The sequence below is a fragment of the Takifugu rubripes genome, chromosome 2, assembly GCF_901000725.2.
Source record: "Takifugu rubripes chromosome 2, fTakRub1.2, whole genome shotgun sequence".
Classification (NCBI taxonomy): Eukaryota; Metazoa; Chordata; class Actinopteri; order Tetraodontiformes; family Tetraodontidae; genus Takifugu; species Takifugu rubripes.
Genome location: NC_042286.1, coordinates 6,530,665 through 6,554,221, shown reverse-complemented (window position 1 = coordinate 6,554,221; position 23,557 = coordinate 6,530,665). Strand labels below are relative to the sequence as shown.

Here is a 23,557-nt window from a genome sequence, read left to right as displayed (position 1 = left end):
ATTTTAGCAATTGTGAGTGGCATTGGTTTTAGCTAACTGTTTCAAAAGCTGTTTGCTTTTCAACGTTCTTAGACTTTGGATGAGGGGAGGGTGGAGACAAAGAACGAGTGGGGAGGGGTCTCCTGAAGTCTCCTAAAGAGGGGGCTCCTAAGGGTCACAGAGCTGGAAGCTCTGGAGGAGGCCCACACACTAATCTGTCATGTGCTTGTTTGCGTTGGAGCCCAAAAGTCAGCTCTCCAATCACCCGTAGAAAGCCAGGCGACCGTTTGGTTCACTGCCGCTGCCCGAGTGTGTGTGACGATCAGCGAGGGGAGAAAAAGAGTCATCACATTGCCTGTAAGGCTTACTGCTTTGTGGGTTTACAAAAGAGACCTCAGTGTCAATATGACAGCATAATTAAGCGACATTTAGTGCAGAAATATTTAAAAGTCATTGTTAAGGAGAAGATCTGCGGAGAGGATCGTCGGTGGTGGTGATGGTGTGTGTTGGGAAGGGGGTGTTGTGCCTGGCTATTGTCTAGTCACTGTTCTCCAGCACTGGCTGCTGCAGAGCAGAGACACAGCCCACCTCAGTCTGCCATCTGTTCTTCCACAAGTGGGCCACCTCTGTCTGTCTGTCACAGCAAACACAGACAGTCGGGCTGCAGAGTGGCAACGACGGCAACATAATTATTCTTTTTATTTTCATCGCCATCGCCCATGCTGGAACTCATGTGATGAAGTTGTTGTTTTCAAGAGCCCAGAGAACAGAGTGAAGATTTAGAAGTGCTGGGGGAGAGCTAGCGACATCCCATTTTCACAGGCTGTATAATTATATGGCAGACCGCATCAACTTTGCCATTTCAGAGCAGAGCGGCTTTGTGGTGATTTCCCAGTGTTAGCATGTCACAGCTCTGTTTACAGTAGGCTCTGGCTGAGCTGGTAGCTGTTCCACAGCTTTAGTGCTGCATTAGAAAGCAATAAATCCCAGTTTATTTCATGCCTCTGCATCAGAACATCACACTTCACCTCCAAGCCAGATCTGTGAAAGTTCCAGTGTGAACTGACCCTACATCGAATCGGGTCGCACATAAAACCAAGCACATTAGCCATGCACGTGCTGCCATGTGGTTATTGTTGTGTGTTCCCTTTCCATGTCATTTACAAGCGGAGCGCCGTTTTACTCATGTAAATGCAGCAATCTTTGCATATTCCAATACTTCTCCACCCTCCCTGTTAATTTTCAGCCCTGTCAGCTGAGATGAGTGCTTTCTGGGAAGGGACTGCTTGTGCCATGTTCCCACTGTATGGAGGTGAATAAGCTGTGTGAAGGAGCAAGATTTGAGAAAAAAAGATGAAAACAGCGCCAAACCCAAGCATATGAGCAAAATAAATACAGTCCAACTATAGAATATATATTAGATTTAATATAATATTCCATGCGCAACATCAGTGTCATGGAAGTCTTGGAGCACAGCAGGAGTTTGGCCCCCGGCAGGGGTGACTGCCTGTGTCCTGACCGCAGCAGAATCCCGTGGAGGTCAGATTTATAAACTCACAGCTCCGTACATAGAGAACCCTTCCAAGAACACTCGCAGACATGTTTGCTATTGCAAAAAAAAAAGAGCAGAGGAAACTTCTTTTAAGGCCCACTGAGAAAAGGCCCCAGAAGGGGGATGTTTCCCTCCCTTTAGCACGGCAAGGCAGTCCGCCGCTGCTGTAGTCATAACACAAATCTGTTCGCTGGGGTCTGGCTGAGCTGACTCTGTAAGAAATAAGGCTGAATGACATCATGTGTAGCCTGTGTTAGCATATATGCCCCTGGTGGGAAAGCAGTTATTAAGATGCTGGTAGCATGTTTTGGTTGTGTTCCCTATAAGTCCATAAGAGGATTTTGGTTTCATTCTTGGAGCTAGTTTTCTTAAATTACCCGTGCAGAGGTACCACCCTGCAGGCTAGCCTCATCTTCCCACAGTTGATTGTGGGGTTGTGGCAAGAGGAGCTAGAGCGGCGACTGCTAGCATGCCAGCGGATCTCGGACGCCAATGAGATTTTGCTGCAAGCCTCCAAGTTGGTGCAGTAGTGCTTTGATATTCATCTCACACCAAAAGAAAAAAAAATGCAAAGGGGAATAGGAGCAGCACACGCATGGAAACGGCAAACCAGGCCAAAAGGAGGGAAGGAGGAACAGATAGAAAAGGTTTGAGGGATGAAGGTATGGGGCGGAAATCAAAAACAGACCTGATGTTTCCCTGTTTGGTTTGTCATGGGACCCTGGCTGCACCAGATCCTGCTCCAGCCATTTTTTTCTCTGCCCCTCACCTTCCTCTCCCGCACATACATTCTTTTGTTTTGCCAGTCCAGTGGCAGGCTGTGGGATTCCTGCACAGTGGGCTCCTTATAACTGGGAGCCATGTCTCTTGTTCTCACCTCTTCCCACCACTTCCTCACCTTTTCATTCCCCCCCACCCCCTCAGATATCCTCCCCTGAACATATGGACTGATTTTTAAGAGACAGCCCAGTCCACATCAAAGTCCGAGGCTGAGCGGGTCAATTTGTTGCTCTTTTCCCAGACTCTTCCCCCTCGACAAGCCTCGGTGGACCCTCCCAGTGCTGCAGCCATTTACCCAGAATACACCATTGCTCAAGCGCTCCAGCTTATATCGAGCCATATGTCGTCGGTGTCCCTATTTTTTTCCGCATGGACCAAACCTCATTCTCTTCAAATGTCTGGATTTCTCTGCAGCCCAGGAAGATGAGAAGGCTGTAGAAATAAGCACGTGTGATGGATAACAAAGCTGGTATCAAAAATAGCTCCACCACATGCAGATAAGAAAAGGCGTCTGGATGGATGATGATGAGAACAAAGAGAAAAAAATTGCATAAATAAATTCAAAAAGAGTGTAAATAAGTATATATAAATCCAAATCCAGGCAGAGCAGGTCTTGGCTCTAGATGTGAATCTCTGAATATTGATCATGGGGAAAGCTAGTCCCTGATATCCCCGGGGCTCCAGCGAATGACACACAAAGCGCCCCTGTAAAACCCATAAACCAGCTTGTACAATTATACTGATAAAACAGGCGACAACGCCAGTGCATGCCTCCCAACCCATCCTTCTTGGCGCTCGTCCTCCTACTACAACGCTGCTCCTCCTTTCCCCCTTTCTCAGAAAGATGAAGAAATTAAAAAGGGGCAAATGTGTAATTAGCCACACATTTCTGAATCCTCCTTAATGTTCATTAATGAAACCCGGGGCAATTACAAGTTCAAAGGGGTTTGGGGCATCAGCAGCCCGCATAATCAGTGGTAAATTAAGCACAGCTCATTTGTTACAGCGCAGCATGCGTGCTCGTATGTGCCCACGGTAACACGTATGGATGCATACTGTCAGAGTTGAGGCACAGAGGAGCTGACAGCCATCAATTTCTGCACAGGCACAAATCTCTGCTACCCCAAGGCTCTAGGTTAGGTTGCACAATCCTCTTAGAGTCTGCCGCTTTGTTTTCACTAGACAACAGCAAACACCACTGACACCTTCACCTCGGCTCGCTCAACATTTCACTGGATCCAACTGCATTCATCCTCTTATAAGTGTCCTGTTTGCTCCTACAATCCCTCTCCGCCACCTGGCCTACCCTCCCTGAGTTTATAGGTTTATTCTAAACCTATATCCTCCACCACGTCTGTCTCCACTGTCGGAAGACGTGCTCGGGCAGTGTTCTTACCAGTATATACTGTATATATATATATATATATTGAATATTCCCCATATCATTAGTATTCCCCGAAAATCCTTGTTTTGCTCCTATCATCGACCCACTCACACGGTTAAACTGTTGATATATTCCCATAAACGTGGCTAAGTTGTTGTCAAGTGCAATACTTAGGCCAAGTTATTTTTCATTGTGTGTCCCTCTCCACCTGGCTGTGTCTCTGTGACACGTGACAGTGTGCGTTTCACGTCTGTCCCCGGAGGCGTAGTTCAGTTACCTCTGTGGCCAGGTCACAATAGCTAATCCTGTCTTCAGGTGGCTGTTTAGCACAGTCAGAGGAGAGCTCACAGAACCGGAGGTGAGCTCCTGTTACAGGACTCCCTGATCAGGGGTCACGTCCCACACCGCCACGGGACGTGCGCGCGTGCCCTGGTGAACACGCATGCACACGCACCGGTGTTTTCAAACACCAACACTGTCACTCAAACCCTCAGTCCCTTTCTAAATCCCAGCAGGCCTAGCCTTCATCTGCTGTCTTCTTCCTTATCTTTGCGCTGTGCTACTTCTAAACTTTCCCTCCCTGCCCAGATCAGTCAGACTTTTGTTCCATTAGGGTTCCCTGATATGATCTCCATGGAGACTTGCTCTGGTGGCCATGCGTTGCCTGTCCTACCCGGCACCCTCATTGTTTAAGCTGCTCTCACACGGGGACGCTGTCAGGTCTCCAGCGGATTGAATAGAGCCCTATCATGTGTGGCTCAGCACAGGGAGAGGGAACTCATTTTTCACTGGTGGAACGACATCCATCTCAGCAGCCAAACGCAGGCTGTTTCATTAAGTAGCCCATCCAGGCAGACAGATGTGTTCCCCACACAGCCGTGCTTGCCTATGCAAGAGTGTGTATTAACCCACAATCCTTTGGGGGAGATTAATAGGCTACCAGCTCCTTTCCATTGATTATCTCGCTGCCATTTTCTCATCCCTTCCTTGGCTAGATATTAAAAACTAATGAAGCCTGTTGAAAACGGGAACCGGGAAGCTTTTCACGGATCATTTTAGGTTATTTGGACTCAAACAGAGAGGGATCTCTTTAAGGCACAGTTTGAGTTGAATTAAGAAAATAAATGCGGAGAGCGGTGGTGAAGAATTGGGGGTGCAAGACGGAGAGAGGAAGCTGAGAGGCTGCGTCTGTGTTCAAGAAAGCTCCGCTCTGACACATGGAGCGGAGATGTGGCAGATGTTAGCAATTCCAGCGCATAGAAAGCATTCCTCACATTGGAACCATGTCTTAATTACTGTAATGGAGGTGGAAAGCACTGACAGTAATGGATTTGTGAGGATCCATCCTCAGAATCCTGTCAAAGGGGCCACTTGGTAGATGCTCCTTCATATGGCCTTTGATTTTCATTATCTAATCTCTGTATCAAGCTGGAAATAATTCTCATAATCAGCTGTTCGCCATTGTCCTGGCGCTAGAAGTAGGTGGTTCAGCTGTGGGAGTTGCCAGGGTGAGGGTACGATACGGAGGGAGATAGACGGATCAGAGAAAGCAGGGTAGAGTAAGCAAAGAGTTAAAAGCATCCATGTGATGGGTTCACCTCTGCACCAGGCCTGGTGAAAGGCGGCAGGGTGCTGTCGGGAAAATGACTTCCTGAGACATTACCATCAATCACCAGACAGGTCAGGCCCCCCAATCCCGGCATCAGGATGGAGGAGAGGAGAGGGGGATGGGGCAGGATTAGACTAGAGGGAGGAAGAAAACAGAAAAGAAGACTGTGTAAAAGCACGTTGGGGAACGGACTATTAACATTCTCCTTTTCTAAGCGCCTAGCTGCTCTTTTCCTGGACCCATCTGTCTCCCGTTGTCTTTGTCTTCTGCTGTTTTCCTGTTCTTTATGAAACAGCTAACGCGGCTCGCAGGAACAGCTCCTGCTGGTCAAAGTCCTCTGCTGGACTCAATTGCATCATTAATTATTCCACAGCCAGTGGACTAGAAGTGCCTCTATGAACCAAGAGATAAATAGAAAGCAACAGTGACATTGGAAGACCGGGTAGTGCTGTCTTTACACCCCCAGTTGATCTAGATTTTGCATTTCTTTCCCTCTCCCCCCCCATGCCTTGCTCATTCTGTAAAATGATGGACGAGGGGAGGGGCTTGGGTTACCTCAGTGAGCGGTTGTGTTACATTCCTGAGAAGGGAAGGGGTAGTGTGGCGGTTCAACGAGTTGTTGAAAAGAACACAGATGCTTGTCAACAGCCTTCGGGATGGGGAGCCATCCTGCCTTGCCTTAGAGCCGGAGGTCAGTGACCTTATATTGTACCCAGATAGAGACAGAGACATAGGGAAGCACCAGAAAGTGTAAGAGCTCATAATGTGGTGTGTGTCGTGGCTCGTCCGTGACAAAGGTCAGACAAAAGTCCTAAAAACCCTACTTTTTCTCTCTTCACCCATAAAATATTGTACATGAGCTGTGAATTAGCTTTCTCCCTAGCGCCCATATAGGAAAAGAAAGTGGGGAGACAGGCGTAGAGCGGCTGGGAACACGGTAAGCACCGCTCGCAGTCATGGCGGAATGGCCCATTAGATTTAAGGAGTAAAAGTTCATCAGCTTTATTAATGGCAAGATATATAAATGAAGTATGAATTACCTGACTTTTATGGAGTGGTGTGAGTGAAACTACAGCGTCTTATGATATAATGTTTCAGTGAGCTGTTCTGAGCGCTCTGATGAGCAGGCTGCGGAGAAGAGGAGGGAACAGGCAGAAAGAGAGCGAGAGAGAAGTGTGCTGGGGTCCCCTGAGTCCAGTGGCTGGAAGGTTGCCTGATTGTTGCTAACATGCGTAGCTGATCGGGTTAGCTTGGAGACAGGGACGTTTGTAGCTTCCAGGGTTATTCTCTGCGTGTCATTAGCTATCGGTGTGGGGGGAAAAAAATACCGAGACACATAAAAAAGGTCAGACACTGATTTTGTTGCTCCTCCTACATTTGCGTTAAATTTGCCAAACAGGCATGCAGATGCGTGTGTGAACACCAGTGCATGCGAGGGAACAAGCGCACCCACAGACAGACACACAAAACACACATGCTCCCCACCATCCTGTAATAAGCGGTAAGCTGAGCTAGCTGATGGTCATCATCCCATGGGGCTGCTGGGTGGCTGCCAACTTCCTGACTGCTTTGTCAGTGGATAAAGCCCCTAACAAACGAGAGGGCTGTAGCTAGGCAGGCCAGCCAGGTCGAAGGTCACCTCGGCCCCCGGGCAGGATTGGGCCTAAGAGCACTACAAGGAGAGAGGACGGAAGAATGCCCTTAATGATTGACTAGTATTAGCGTTAAAAGCTACATAGCTCCTCTTCTCCTCTTCTCCTCCTCTCTTCTCTTCTCCTTATGAGGGTGTCTGTCATTCTGCACATACGATCAGCTGCCTCGGGTGTTGAGCAATGACAGGAGAAATGCTCTTGACTTCCACACCTATAGATGAAAAGAGAATGGCAAAAGTGGTATTCCAGTAAAAAGAGCAGTCACAACAGGTCTGGTCGGGGTGGTGACTGATAAGGGTTCGGCTGGCTTTGTTCCAGGGAAGCACTTGTGTTCTCAAACGAATGCACCTATGGATAGCGCCAGCCATGTTTCTCTCACTGACGGGGACATGATCTGAGGAGCGTGTCAGTCGTGGCCTGAGAGCTTCTCTCACCAGAAGAGGACAGAGGAGAAACGGGAGGCAATAGAGGAGAGAAAATCTTTCCATCCCAGCTGTCCTTTCAAAGGGAGAGAAAATTTGCCATGGTTGACTTGAACACATTTAGCATCATTAGCAAACAGGAAGTGTCCCCTGCAGCTGTTTTTTTCGGTGGAGGAGGGGGCTTGCCCTTCTTCCACTGTAATGGACAAATGTTACACACAATTGTCGCCTCTGATTTTTGACCTGAAAACAAAAATTGACATTACAAATGTCCTATAATATCGTCCAATTTGCCTTGACATTCCATAGCTGGCCCCGGGGGATTCTTGTTTGTCCTCTTTAAGTGGTTGTGCTCTTGTTGTTGTGTCCCGAGGCTCACTATTAGAACGTACTGGCCTTTCTTTCAAGAATGCAGAGCCTTAAAGAGACAGAGGGAGAGACTACAAAGAGAGAGCTAAAAGAGGTCCTAGTTGTGTGTTTGAATACTTATGCTCATTAACTTAATGCACAGTGAAAGGGAGAAGCATCGAGTGGGAACTCTCAGAAGCTTCTATTTGAAGAGTAACCCGACTGCTTCTCTCTGCTCACTCCGCCTCTCCACAGATTAATCTGTTTCTGTTTCAATCGAAAGATCAGTCCCACTGCTCCGGCTTGGGGAGTTTAACGAAGTCTAAAGAACACAACAGATAAAGAGGACAAACCTAAAGAGACACTGTATGTTAATACTTGGTCCCAACAGACCTCAACAGGCAAGTCTGTTCATCAGCCCCCTCCACCGTTTCCAGTAGTCTATACTATTAAAAGTGTTAAAACTGCATATGGAACATAAACAAATAAATATAAGGATTTTTAACACAGTCGGGGTTGCAGTGGCGATAATATCACATTAATAGGAACAAAAAAAAAACTTTTTCTCCACCTTAGACTTTTCTTACATGTCTCATTAGAAAGCCATTGCTTTTTTTTTTTTACAATATGTACACACCCCATTAAACCAGTGCTGGTGTTTATTCAGAGGCTTTGCTCATTCAGCACACTTTAACTACGTTCCCACCGACTTTATGACCAACAAGTGTGGAGATGAGGATCGTCCCGCGCAGACAAGTGGGTGGGTCTTGTATTTTGACTGGCTCGCCCGCTTGATCTCCTCAATGTCCCTACACACAGCATCCCAAAAACCATTATTTTAAAAAGGCATTAACACGTGTCTGTAGCAATTATTATAACTACTAAAACAGGCCCAGTTGTTATCTTTACAAGTCTTTTCAATGGAGCAAGTAGCAAGCGTGGCTGTGTGTTGAACTCAGGCGGGCTGGAGAGCGGTGCAGAACAGAGCCGGGTGCCCCTGAGCAGGCAGTTACCACAACAAAGCCAACAGACTGGTCTGAAAAACCAGGCCAAATTCCTGCCCTCTAGGACCTGGCTTAAAGCTTGAGCGGAAGCTTTGAAAAGAGGGGGACGAGATGAGATGAGAGGAGAGGAGAGAAGAGGAGGAGAGGTGGAGGGAAGGAGACGAGGCCAGACGGGTTAGCGTGCAGAGAGAAAGAGATAGCTGCTGGGGCCCGCGGAGTACGGCAAGGAGAAGGGGAGAGAGCGAGAACAGACCTGGCCCCCACTGAAATGATGGAGGGATCGTATTCCTCCTCTTGAAAGTGGAGGGGCAGCCGTGTGGTGGAAAAAAAAGAAGCCATGAACTTGATCTGATGATTAAATAGGCACATCTCTGTGGCCTGCAGCCTCGACCAGGTTCAAGCTCAGTTTGTGCGCATATGCATCTGCACGCAAATTTCAAATGGTCTCTGGGTCGAGCTCGGCGAGGCTTTGGTCACGTTTCTACACAAATAATCAATAATTTATTCGAGCATTTTGCTTCCTTTATTGGATAAAGGTGGTGCAAAATGATCACCGTAGCGTTTAGAAGCGGATCCGCTAAATCTGGAGCTGCGTTGGGATTGTGTGGGAGTGATTGCTATTTAGCCTCATGCAGCTTGGAACAATCAGATGCCTATAACTTACATATCCTCCAGGGCTCCATCCTCATCCTCCCTCTCCATTCATTCCTCGCTCCCGCCGACTCCCCTCGCCCACTTTCACTGTAGCCGTAGCTTTGGCAGGCGAGCGGGGCAGTTATGCCGTGGAGCTTCTCTACAACCTTGCACCATCTCTAGTGAACATAAATTAATGGTGTAGAGCAAACAGGCTGCTGGCTGACAGCCAGGAGCTGGCTTCAGGAGCCCAGCCAGCAATTGTTGTGGCTGGCCGTGGCAGCAACAGCAGCGCTAGTGCTGATGAGCTGCCAAACCAGCCAGCCAGCTAGCCCGTCAGAGAGGCAGACAGACAGACTGGGGGCCCTTTTGCTCGATAATAGATGCCGTGAGCCTCACCACCGCGCCTTCCTTGTATTTGCAATCATCGGTGTATTGTTGTCAGAATGCAGCCTGTCGAGAGCCCTCGTGCTTAAGGTGGAAACTCTGGAGGCTGGAGCGAGAGAGGCAGGAGTGCAGCGGTATGTTCTGAATGCAGATATGGACGCGCTGGCGTTTTCTTTTATCACAGGTTGGTTGGCATGTGGGGCGTGCAGTTGGCAACATGCGAGCTGTGTTTATAAGTTGGCTCCATGAGCGCGCGTGTTTGTATGTTTGCAATCAGCAGAAGGGGAAGGGAGTTGCAGGGTTAGATCACTGAGTCATGCGGCATTCTTGTCTGTTTTCAGCCTGCTGTCAGGAAGCTGTGTGAGGCTCATTATAATAAAACAAACTCCCCAAACTCCTTTCCGTTTAAGGAGAAAAGGAAAAAGCAGATTGAGAGTTGAAGCTAAAAGGAATAAAGTATATTTTTACAATTATGAGTTTGTCCTCACGTGATTTGGTTCCCTGAATCAGCCTTAATGCAACAAACACAGGAAACAGGCGCTATTCCCAGTTATCAGAAACATTTGAAAAATAATTATTTTAACATGAAATTCTCATATATTCCTTTTAAGTTATGATTCATTCACCGTATGTTTCCACAAATGACACGGAATCTGTCAGAAAACAGCGGCTGAAAAGCCAGGTATCCCCAGCAATCGTGCAGGCTCCGGAATCTCCGGCTGGATTCATCTGTCATATCTGTTTGATGTCCCCGTAATGCCGATATGCATTCAATCCCATCGTCATTTGTCAGAGAAGCCAATTGTGGCATTATTAACAAAGGCAAGTCTATATTTAAAATGTGCCAATCTCGCCTCCATCCAATGCAGATTCCATATTAAAATGTCATTCCTATATTTGATTGTGTTTGTTTCTGACAGTGAATATTATTATCATCCTCCAGTCACTTTGATTAAAAATAAATAAGATTCCAATCAATGCAAAGAGGGAATATATGAAAGGAAACACCAGAATGGGCTGTTGCTGTAACATTAGACGCAAGCTCACAGCAAAGCCAATCAAAAGCCCATGAAAGAGAAAAAAACAATACCATTACAATCAGTATCGAGCAAAATATGAGGGCTTCTATAGAATAAAAAAGCGTATATGCAAATCATCTAATAAGGCTCTCCTTAAGACAAAATAAATATGGTTAAATCACAGAAGTCATCATCAGCAATTGCTTTCTGTTGCCGGGATACCGAGGTAAACAGCCACTGGCCTGATTATCAATTTCCTGAGAGTCATTAGTGTGGAATAGGTTTGCAAGCCTCCGCGACCCCGTGATCCGACTAATAACTAATAAGTCATGTCACACGCTGATGATGTCATCCATCAGCTTCTCGGTCAGGCAAGGGGGCAGGGCGCGAAATGTGTGAGGGGGAGGTGGGTGAAGACATGCGGTGTGAGGTAAGAGCGGGCTAAAAGTAGGTGTGGTTATTGTATGTACGGTGCAACCCCAAGCTGAGCTCAGGGGGGGTTTAAGGGCCGAGCACAGAGGATGATGAAGCTTCCTCAGGTTGTAATGTTCCCGCAACCACAGGGGCCATTACTCCCAGCGCTATCAGAGAGCAGAGAGCGCATCACACCCTGTAATTTAGCTGGCAGTTGGTCGCACAAACACACACACGTACACACACATGTACGCAGATGGCAGAATGTGATCCACCCGTGCACGCGTGGTATGAATCGGACAACACGTGTCACTTTAGTCCAGCGCACGCTCAGGCACATTAACGGGCTTTAGCGTAATTAACGGAGGTGTTTCGATTGGAGGCCAGTGCTGCCCAGACAGCAAATTGAAGCCGCTCATTTCTGGCCTATTTATTGACTGGCTGTTTTACATGTTGCGGTCAATCCTCTTTTAAGGATATTGGCCTCGGTGTTCGGAACTGAGCGTATTGAGCGATCGCCGAGCTGCTGGGGAGATTATCAATAGCATCTTTGATCGCGGCCGGTGTTTACGTTTCATCCATTAAATAACCATGTTGTTCTGCTTCCTGGGGGTGAAAAAGAGCAGTCGTGGGAACCAAAAACATTTTCTGATAGCTTTTGCATTTGGACTTTATTTGATCACTTCCGTGGTGACTCTCATTTTCCCTCATTTTTGCATTAATTTGGATGATTTACTAAGTTTTTTTTTTAAACTGAGGTAATTAACATTAAAAGGTTACATAGAGGTCTGAGTAGCCCTACTCCAATTTCATGCATGCAGGAGCACTGCGACCACTGGGCCACCATGTGTTGGCTAACCTCTCATGTCCCTGTGTGTGTGTGTGTGTGTGTGTGTGGGGGGGGGGGGGGGGGGTCCATTGCTACCACACATCATTTTGAGAAGCTGAGATTTCAGAGGGGCATGCTTCACGCAAAGCTGCCAAAACGTAAAGTGTGGGTGGCCTGCAACCTTGGCCATAAAACGCGTGTGTGGGGGGGTGGGCTTGTGGGGGGGGGGAGTGTGAAGAAAGGCTGTACGTAGGCACATTGTGTGTGTGATTGATTACATTTTTGGTGTGTGTGCATATAAGAAAATGTATGCACGATTTGGGATGGGAGGAAGGCGAATTGTCTCAGACACAGGAAGCCAAGGAATTGGGGAATGGGAATGAGGGTGAGGAGAAGTGTAAGCTGAACAAAATAGGATTTTTGTGCATGTGTGTGTGTGTGTGTGGTGTCTCTGTGGTCAGAGTAAATCTCCTTACTCAGGGGTTTTGTGCACGAAGGGGGCTTTAACGTCCCCACTCTCCTTGATGAGACATCTTTCTTGTTTGTTCAAACCATTCATTACGCTGTGGCTGTTGGAGGAGCAACATGCCACTGGCTGGTGTATTTATCACCCAGCTAAAGCGCGCTCTGGCTGACAGTGGGCGATTGATGACCGGGCCCGGGCCTGAAAGCCCGAGGAAGCCTTAATACAATGTAGATGACCCACTCCCATTTCCAATTTAGACTGCTCTTCTCCCCACACCTCGGCACTGCATCTCAGCTAGTGTACGTCTCAATTTGTGTGCTGGGCACGGGGGTGTGTGGTACCATTGTGAGTGCATGTGACAGCAAGCGAGAGCGTGGAGGCTCTATAGGCATGCGGGTTTGATGGTGACTGAGGTCAGAGCTAATGTGAACGCTGAGGAAGCTTTGCAGTGTAAGAGGGAGGGGAAAGGGGGTCGCACTCTTGTTCAGTCCTGTTCACACACACAGACACACACACATGTTGTCTTCCCAGGCCAAAGAAATGTCATCACCTTGCAATTAAAAAAAAAAAAAGTGTTTCATTCAGTTATCATCTTTCCATTGTTAATGATTTTAGCATATTAAAGAGGAATAAGAAGAAATCAGATTAGTCCCTCTATGCAGCTCATTATTTGCTCCATCTCAACCTCGCTTGTTATTGCTTGGGCACATTCCTGAAAACCATTTGTTTTTAATCTCAACTTTAATTAAAACGAACCCCGTTAAGACAATCTGCGCCGCCATGGACGACTCTTCGCCGTCTCTTTTTTCACCTGTAAATGGGAAGACGGTTGTGGAGCATGTGGTATCACTCCATGTTCAAACGGGATTCAATTAAGCCGAGCGCACATTACGAGCTTTATGAACTTTGCTCCCTCGATGACTTTGGAGGAAGGTACGCTTCCTTGAGACTGAAGGACTTTTACCCTGGAAGTAAACCAAATGTTTGTTAGTAGACCTTGAAAAACACCTGATATCCGGCTCAAATTAGAAATGGCTTTTTCTAAAAGGATACGTCTTGTGCAGGTGTGATAGGCAGGAGTATTTGTGCCTGATTTACTCATAATGCGTCAGCGTGAATGTGTCTGTCTGCAGCGGCAGAAGGAAACACACTGTGTCTCATTTGTTTCGTTTGCGTGTGCCCCAACTCCTAATCTGGCCCTTAAAGACATCTGTCACCAGCGATCACTGTTGTTTTGTCATGCTTCATGGAAGGCCCAGGGGGAGCAACGCTACCCAAGGTCTGCCATTTATATCAGCCCGTGTTCCCTAGATTGGACCTGACACAAATAGTGTCACAGCAGAATTATATTTTCAGGTAAAAATCTTGGTGGGGGTTGTGGGGGAAATTTCACAGGATTCACTTCCTGTACTTGGCTGCACCAGAGTAAATGTGAGATTCTCAAGGAAACGCACGTCTATTCAACACAAATCTGCACCCACTCAGGAGTCACACTACTCTATAGGTACTCATAGGTTCTTCAGAGCTTACGTGTAGTTTTTCCATATGTCTTGTTCGTGCTTGGGCGAGGTGCGGCGAAGAAAGGTGGGGGGTTATCACAGTTGACAGTTTTTGACAAACTCGCTCAGCCAGCCCTGACAGGTTTCGGACGAGTTTTGCATGCGCTCGCATGTACACGCGTGTACGTGTTATATACTGTGTGAGGGAGGGGCAGGGTTGATTGGAGGTCAGAAAAAGGTGTAGTCTTGGGTTACACAATACAACAAACAGGGGAACATATTGAATACATTCAGTTCGAAGGCAGAGCCAAGAGCCTGACTTGCAGCATGTGCTCCCTTTCAGCGTTGCCCCGTGCGAGCGCGCAAACATGTGTGAATATTTACCTTAATCTGTACGTCAGAGAGGCTAACACGTGTGTATATATTCCTGTGTTTGTTTCCGCAGCACCCATACCCTTCCGAAGAGCAGAAGAAGCAACTAGCCGCAGACACGGGCCTCACCATTTTACAAGTAAACAACTGGTGAGTCAAGATTTCCGCTCGCCATATCTCCACCACCAGCACGCCGCTGCCTTTCACTGTGAAAAGCTTTCACCTCCCTCGCCCCATTAAGTGTAAAAAAAAACATTTTTATACATACATCCCCTTTAAGTATACACACACACAAGCACGGAGGTGCACACACTGGCATACGCACCGACAACCTTTGTGGCATTATCATACATAAGCTACTGGGATGTTCCGGCGTTATCGGCGAAGTGTTCCGTGGCTAAGTCACTGGTCTTTGTGGTTTGATGCACATGTGTTCCGTGGGATATAGAAAGGCAAGGATCATAAGCTACACCCACACCCACCCCACCCTTTTATCCAAAACCGTACCTACTGCTATGGTACTACACTGGTGCCCCCACATAAGGCAAAACCTGCTTTACACCCCCTCCCCATTTCATATAAGCTATATGGTGGATTAAGGTTTTGGTGGCCTGGCCAGCAGGCCCTTTGTAGATGGCTTAGCGCATAACTGGGGGTGGTGGATTAAATAAAATGATCACAGAAGCAAAGAAATGATACAGGAATTACTTATCAAAATACTAGCCCAGGTTTTATCTGCAGCTTAATTTTGTTCAGTACATTCTCAGGGTGATGTTCAGATTAATTGAACTGACAGCTTCTTTTCAAATTTCCGGCAAGGTATTTGCACGGATTTCAGGTCTTACACAAACTTAATTATATGGAACCCCATTTTATCATTCTAATTCCATGTAGCAGGGGTTCTATTTACAAATGACAAGTCTGTGCCTTTTATTCACAGCTTTCCTTAATATATTTATCAAAGCGGGTTCATTTACAAAGTGCTCTATCTGTTGGGTACAGGCAGGCTGACATTAACGAAGCTTTTAGGTTTATCAGACTCGCAGCCTGACAAGCCACCCGAGGGTCAATTGATTTTTTTGGTTCCGTGATGCATTTTTTCCTCATTTTTCTGCGGATCACAATGAGAAACATGCCTGGAGAATTAGACCGGTTTGTCGGTCTTATCTATCAGCCTCCTCCCTCGCCTCTCCCCCTCTTTCATTCTAACATGCTCTCTCTTTTTTGGTCTCTCTCTGGCTCTCTCACCCCTCTCTTTATTCCCTTCCAGCCAAAGGAAGTCAAGCTACTTAAATTGGCCACAGGAACCACTGTTATCAGACTTTAATGCACCCTACAGTGTGGATAGCATTTCAATTACACCAGTAACCAAAGATTAGCCCCCCGCTTGCCTGTTTCATGCCTCGTGCCACTGTTTCGGGACGCCAAACACCTTACCTACAGGAGCAGAAAATTGAGTTGCCTTGCCTGTGTCATGGTGATTAATGCAGGAATAGTCGGCAAACCTGCGAGGGGAGAGAGAGAGACAGACAGACAGACAGACAGAGATGGATATAGTGGAAAAGAAGACTCTGCCTTTGGAGGCATCGTGAAATCCAAGACAGGCGCTGAAATGGCTCAGATCCTTGCAGAAAGGGCACTCATGCCAGCTATCATCCTTATGAACTTGGTTAAGCTGTGTGCCACCATGCCAGGAATCAGCTTTATTTTTACTTATGGAGGCACTAGAAAAGGAGAGAACAAGGTTTTCTCCCGGAGCCGATGGTCCACCCAGGATATGACAGACCTCCAGCATGTGGAAAAAAAAGTCAAATTCCTGTCTGGCCCCTCACATTGTTCTGCATTTCCCTTTGATGCATGGCCGCTGCCATGTTGTAGGCCAGAGAGAAGGAGAGGGAGATAGAAACAGAGGGAGGGTGAGACAGGAGCATAGGATGAGAAGTTGGGGGGGAGGATGGCCGCCGTCTTTGGTTTCCAGAGCTCTCCCTCGGGGAAAGGATGTGCTGAATCAGGCCTTTGTGCGTCGGCACAATCGCAGTCCGGCGAGGGCACAAGGGTGCTCTGTGTGATAATCAATAGACAGTGCATCTCGGAGCCCCCCTCCCCATCAAATCTCCCTGAACCATACCCTCCAACCAACGCCTCCCTGAGTTTACACTCACCTGTAGCTCAACCGTGTGCACGGAAAAAAAAAAAAAAAAAATCATGCTCTGGACTGTTAATGATTTGTCTCCTAACTCAGACACACCACCTGGCTCTATATCTAGTCTGGTCTGTGTCATTAGCCGGCAGGCTCACCCCATTAGTGGTCTGATGCTAATAAAGAACAAAGAAAAGGGTCAAAGTCCACTCCGCTAATATTGAGATGACGGGGAAAGCACAATGTTGTTACGATCTTGGTTGATAGTCTGTTTGTTTAAGGGTGTCCACATGTAGCGCGTTATTGGTCGCACCCTCGGCATGCTCAGGGACAGCCTCCCAAAGGTGTCGCCACGGCGTTTGCTGACCAGCAGCTCGTGTGTTTGCTGTTTACATGTGAGACAACTGGCGTCACGCTAACCGAGCGGGGGAGTGGTCAGATATGAAATTGCATTTGTTTAAGATTGCGGGGGGGAGAAAGGTGAGGGCCGTGTCACACATGGCTTTGAGGGATAATCAAGTAGGTGAAAAAGCAGGCTGAAGTTTCTGTTGGCTGGAGTAGCGTTTACAGTTCGTCCTATCTAGCTTTATATTAGCCCGCCTCAGCAGCTCCTGGTGTCCTGCTATCAGTCTGGGCTAAATGGGGCCTGACCAAATCCTTTCATGTCTCAGCGTCAGCCCATAAACACACACGCCAACTGTTGTGCCATTATTTACCACTGTGACGATACACACACGCACGCACACAGAGGGAATTGAGAGACAACGTTGATGACAGATGACTGAGTGAAACTACGGCAAAAAAAAAGGAAGGAAATTGCCCCCTCGTCATTTCCACATCACATAGGCAACAGTTGCCCATGTGTGTGGCCAAGAGACAAGAGAGGTTGAACTAGACCAGTGCCGTTGTTGGCATCCAGCACTGCTAATAACAATAAACAGGGCACTATTTTTACATGTCTTTTTTTCACACAGCCCCAGGGGAAACTGATGTAAAGACACACCTACACTCACACACACACACACACAGAAGGGAGAGACTCTAATTAGCAGCAGAAAAGAATACAATGAGTGAGTTATTAAGACACAGGGGTGGATTGCAGCCAACCTTTGCCCCCTGTTGGAGCACAGGTCATATGATAAGAGAAGGATATCCGACAGACGACGGCGCCACACAGCCTGTGCCTACTGAGGAGATGAAATGGGTCCAGTCTCCTCAGCCAGTCAGGTTCAAGCATGGTTTTTTCATCCTTAAGAATCCGCCCTAATCGCTGGCCAAACTCCACCTTTAGCAACAATTATCATATCACACAGCTACGATTACAGTGAGGTGGAGACGAACAATACAATGCACTGAAAAAACAAAGCCATGAAGGGATGTTCTTCCTACTTGGACATCTGTATATATTGGTGTGGGGGGGGGATCCCATGGGGGGGGGGGGGGGGGGGGATCCCAGATTGCGTTTCAGCAGAGATCAACCAGGTTTAGTTTATTCTAAACAAAAATTTTCCCCACTTTTGCAACCCTCTTTTGCTCTGCTCTCCCTTTTATGCCACATTGGTGGGCCAGTTGAAGACGCCGGTTATCTGTCCGACTTGACCCAGATGGAAACGTCAGGCCTCTTTTTGTCCACAACTAGGGACTCTTGGTAGTGGCCATCTTATGCCCTCGTCTTTCTAAATATACAGCTTGAGCGTGGAGTGGCGGGGTCCGTGTGTGCAGCTGTGTGCGTGAACATGAGTTCATGTGTGTTTCTGAATAGGGGTTGTGTGTGTGTCTGTGTGTGCGTGTGTGTCGGGGGGGTTGCCAACAAGCATCATGATCCCTCTCATTTAGAGACTGCTAATTGGCAGTTAATTAGCAGAATTGACTCTGTTGTCAGATCCCAAGTGCCAGCCCCCCTACCGGCACCCCCTGCCCGTTAAGCAATAATAATCCCATTTTATCTGTTTTGGAAGGGGAAACGCATTTAGAAACATAAAAACATATTTTCATTATTGGCAGCATGTCGCAGTAGGTTCAGCATTCGTTACAAATATCCGCTCCTGCTGTGAAATTCACGCATATTTACCATTTCCTATTGATCGCTGATGACATGCTAGCGACGCTAACGTGGCGGGGACCGCCACTGCGGCCCGCCTCTGCTGGACTCTGGAATTATGAAAAGCAGGTGGCACTTTAATAAGACTGGCAGCGTCCGACAATAAATGATCCATCCCCCTCCTTACTTGTTTTCCTTTTAGAAGTCTCAAGTCTCTCCAAGGCTGCGGAATTCTCCCAGCAAAGATGGTACACAAGGAGTTGGAAGCCAGATGAGGCGAGATAGCGAGGCAACGAGCTGAAAGAGGCATTACAGGGAAAGCATTAGAGAGAGACGGGAGGAGGGAGGTCTTTGTGCTCTTGTCTGCTCCTTTTGGCTCTTTTATTCCTCAATGGCTTGGTTTTATTGGTGGGTCGTTTAATAACAAGGGCTCGGCGTTTGAAATGAAGTTGAGCTGCATTTGCGTGGGCGAGTCTCCTATTTTTTTTTATTTTAGGATGGTAATTTCTGCACTGGGGGTGAAAACCAGAGAGGGATCCAGAGTGAGGAGGAGAGCGAGGAAGATAATACAACAGAGAGCAAAGGGATGAAAGAGGGAGAACATAAGGAAGGAAAGTAGGTTAATTTATTTCATTTGCAGGAACAGACAGAAGTTTAAGGAAGAGAGAGGCTGGTGATAGTGAAAAAAGAAAGTGCAGGGTTCTGTTTTCATGAACGAGCAGCTTAATGCACACGGGCAGCCACAGTAAGCCTGCCAGAATCTCCCTGTGCCTTAGGCCATCTGTGAGCAGAATAGCAATTTTATTACTTTGTCATTAAACCAATTTCACAGCAGTATTGTTTGTTAATGAGCAGCCACAAACGAGCAGAGATGTCACGTTCTAGAATAGCAGCAAGATTTGTGACCTCGCTTCTCCTCCGCCTCATACCGCCAACCTGCGTCTCATTCTTATTCCGCTCTTTTCTGCCATCACCCCCTTCCTTTCACATCCTTACTGTCATCCCTGCTCTCTCCCTATACCTTCCTCTCCCTGTTATAAGGGTCTGCCGCTCATAAAAAGGGGAAACGGCTGAAAGATAAAATGCAAAGTCTATACCGTCAAGTCTCTGTTTATGAGCTTCCATTTGCCTCTAAAGCTCATTGGGTGGAATGGTTTCTCCCTGGGCTTTCAGGGGCTTGCAGCTGGGAAGCCTGGGATGCAGGACTGTTGTTTAACTCCAATTCCCACAACTCCCAAGTGCCAAAAGAGGGACTAGTTGTCTTAAAAGATGCGTAACGCCGTTGGATTGGACAGTAGATACTGCGGTGCTGTATGTGTTCTGCTCCGGAGGTCAGTTGGCAGAGATTCTTATTCTTTTTGTGGATTATGGTTACGATGGAGGGGGGATGGGGTGGCGTGTGGGAGCGAGAGATTTAAACTCAGGCCCCTAGAGGATCAGACAACCTGACAGAGTAGATTTGGAATAATTAGTTTTATCTCCTGTGGGATCTACCCGGGGGAGCAGCGCGTTAGCCACAGGGTGCTGCTGTTTGCGGTGCGGCCAGCGAAATGTCGTGCACGCGTATGGAATGAGGGGGTGAGGGTGTGGGGGGCTAAAAGGGATAAAGGTGACCAGGTGTAGCAGAATGGCCTTGAGGGTGTGTGTGTGTGAGAGAGAGAGAGCGCGTACATGTGTGTATTTATGTTTGAGCCAGAGAGGACAGGAGCTCCTTCTTTAGCTGAGCTCTTTAAACTCTCTGAACCTCCACATGGTATTTTCTCTCTGTCCAGACATGCTCGCTCTCTCGCTCGCCCTGCCTGTTTCTTCCATCTATCTCCCGTGTTTGGATATGCAGTGACAACATGCAAACATGCGTGCTCTTTTATCAACGCTGTCGCATTCGTTGAATGGACAGGAGCGATCTCTAAGAGCGCGGGCACTTAAATTCTTACCTCTCGTGCATCTGTTGAGTCTGATTCATGACCCGGTGGCCTTGGAGGCTTTAAGGTGCAGACCAATAAGCCCATCATCGAAGACCCTATAAATCAATGTGGTCTCTTGTTTGTTTAAGCTACGCTTTGCATCCAAGCCTGTTATGGATGAGATATTAGCCGAGCCTGTGCCAAGCTACCGGGGGGAGGGAGAGGCGAGACAGAGTCGCAGTGCCTCTTTATTAAAACAATCCCGTCTTAATTGGAACACAGCCCGACATCTTGGAGATATAAAACCCGGTAATTTGCCATTTGGGAGAGGTGAAAAATAAATGGCGTGGCTCGTTGCAGCCTGATTTCGGATGCACGCATATGTGCATGGAAAGTTATCGGTAGCTGGAGGTATTAGCTACAATTAGCCAGAACTGTGGGGTGGGAGGGATCGAGATGGGAAGGGTGATAATGGGGTGAGGTAACCTGTAGAGCTCCTTTATTTCCAACCTTATGAATATTTATTCCTCTGATTACCAGCAATTTATTCCAGGCAGTGTGCTATAGGCACACGGTGGCCAGGATTATATCTGGGAAAAACAATCCTAGGTTTTGATTAGATCCTTTTTTTTCAGATTTATAGACCTGGAGCTTGAGAAATGACTGCATTTGTTTCAGAGTGTCGCGTATGAAGGAGGCCAGTCAGAACTGTGCATGGCCTTTCTGAGGGCTCGCTTCAGGCCACCGGGCACACCAGAGTCCCTGCGGTCGGCTCTTCAGTGTCAGTGCGGCTCCTGCCAGCAGCCCCTTCCACAAACAACAGTTATTTATATCAGCAGCCTGCTGCTGCTTTCATCCCCAAACTCTGCCTCTGACCCGTGCTCGCACATGCGTGTCGGCGGTTTTTTATGTGTGTCAAAGCCATTATGTGCAATTGAAACTCCGCTTAATTATTCAATAGGTAAGCTGACAACATTTAACCAGTGACTCACTGATATCTGCACGTCGCACACTGATTCAAACACATCATGGAAATGTACTTGGTGGAAAGTCACTCACTCACTCACCAAAGACCCGGTGATGAGAGGAAGATGACGTCCCACAGGAAGGAAGAATCCCTTTCCAGACACATGCTTGAGTCCTGCACTCTCCTACATTCTGGATCCCGGCAGACTCAGCTCAGAGTGCAGCAGTGAGCATCCATGTTCTGTATGTTTGGACATGAAGTGGAAAAATTGGGGCGCCTTCCCAGCGCAACCTCCACCCGGCTCTTATTTCTGACTTCTGCTAATGCATTTGAGATTCGGCACTGTGAGTTTTGCATGTGTGTGTGTGATGTACCCAACCATATGTGTGTGTTACATAGGGACGCAACTGTTAAGCCCCCTCTTGGCAGGCCCCCTTCTCTTTGAGCTGAACCCATTATAGTCCTACAAAGGAGGGAAAATAAGATACGTTTGATACGAAGCAAAAGAAATAGATTGGCCTTATTTCCTTCCTGGCTGCTGAAACGCAGACACTTGTGTTGCCTAGACGATTCAGGCAATTGACACTCAATTTTGTTTGAAATATCACGCCTCTATCATGTCATTATCAGCTTCCCCTGGTAATCCACAAAGCTGCTCTGTTTGATATCTGACAATAAGGGGGAGTCACAGAGTCACGGAATCTCTCACTCGATTACCAGGCAGAGGAAGAAAGGGATGAGCATGAAAGGGAGCAGAGGATGACATAGAGAGAGGGAGCCAGGCAAAAGGGCTAAAATGATCCCACACTAGCACGAAAGTGTTGAGAAGTGGAGAGTAGATCATACCTGCCCTCTCTGCCTCTACATAATGCCATAAAACAAAGGCGTGATCCTGAAAGCACACCTACTCGTCTGGGCATTTGATTCATATTCCTGTCAGCTTCCGTTTATGTATGTGCAAAAATACCAGCAGGTTTCTGTTTATTTGGCGCCGGCTGACTCACGAGGAATGAGCATTACCTTCCGGCGCTGACGACCCCAGTCTCGTGCCGCGTGCTGTAACCTTTGATGGGAGCTGATATCGACATATGTTGGATGATTTCAAACAGGAGACGCGGCTCTTGGTCACTCTGCTTTAACATCATTTATTCATGCACATTCATAAGTTTTCCTGAGGGAGGCAGGAAGGGGGAGATGCCCCTGAACTGGCTGTATGAACTGGGCCTCTGAGGAAAAGGAGGTTAATGACAGGAACTATTAGTGGGACTGGGAAAAGTGAAAGGATAGAAGGTTCCACCGGTTTATCAGAAGTCTGGTAAAGCCGGGGCAGGTTAGCCGTGCTGGGTTGCTACGGTAGGGTCCCGTTCATACAGGTGTGTTGATGCCTGGGGCAGGTTTGGCCCTGGTCCATCCCGTTCACCCAGGCTGATCTGAACAATAACTATCATAGCTCTTAAAAGGGAGGGTGAAGCGTTGAGAAGGAGATGCCTCAGAGCTCTATCAGGGCCAAGAAAAAACCCCCGCTGCCGTTGTCAGAGCTTGTTGACGATTTAGCGGAGCTAAAAACGGGCAAGATTTTTTTTTTTTTTGTCTTTAGCCCCTCTACACCTCCATAACCCTCATATTTTCCCTCTTCTTCTCCCTCTGCCTCCTGCGCTGGGTATTTTTCTGCTGCCGTAGGACAGAGCGTGGTGAAGAGACGTGAACAAAGTGCTGCTGTGTGGAGCAGCAGCTGCTGCTCACCAGATCAAAGGGGCAACAAGCATGGTCTTCCTGGCTGAACGTTCCTCTGGAGGTGTTTGACGGACAGTCAGCAGCTGGGGTCCACCCGGCCCGCCACGAGGGGTCAGGCTGCTGGACCCCGGGCGTGTGGGTTACGTGTCCTAGCTCAGTGTTGGCTGGAGTAAATAAGGAGGCCGGGATTACTATAATATAATAGCCTAGAAAGTCCCTGCACTCCTGGGATTATTAGTGCGTAATATTTTTCATAAACCAGTAAGAACTGGGAAAGTGAGACGTTGATGTTTCACCTCAGGACGCGTCTTATCTTATCTTGGCATTAATTTGTCGACAACCATTCAAGGCAGGAAATGCATGGGCACATGCAATGCAAGGAAAACTTCTAAATATAATTAAAATATAATATAGTTAAATAT

At 47.5% G+C, this 23,557-nt stretch overlaps 1 protein-coding gene across 5 annotated transcripts in view; it reads left to right on the top strand.

Moving 5' to 3' along the window:
• meis2a (Meis homeobox 2a) overlaps positions 1–23,557 on the top strand; it is a 68,624-nt gene that overhangs the window by 34,945 nt on the left and 10,122 nt on the right. For all 5 annotated transcript variants that reach the window (XM_029828717.1, XM_011618561.2, XM_011618557.2 and 2 more), the window contains one exon: positions 14,423–14,499. In XM_029828717.1, coding sequence (XP_029684577.1) covers positions 14,423–14,499 — 77 coding nt within the window. The remainder of the gene's footprint in view (positions 1–14,422; positions 14,500–23,557) is intronic.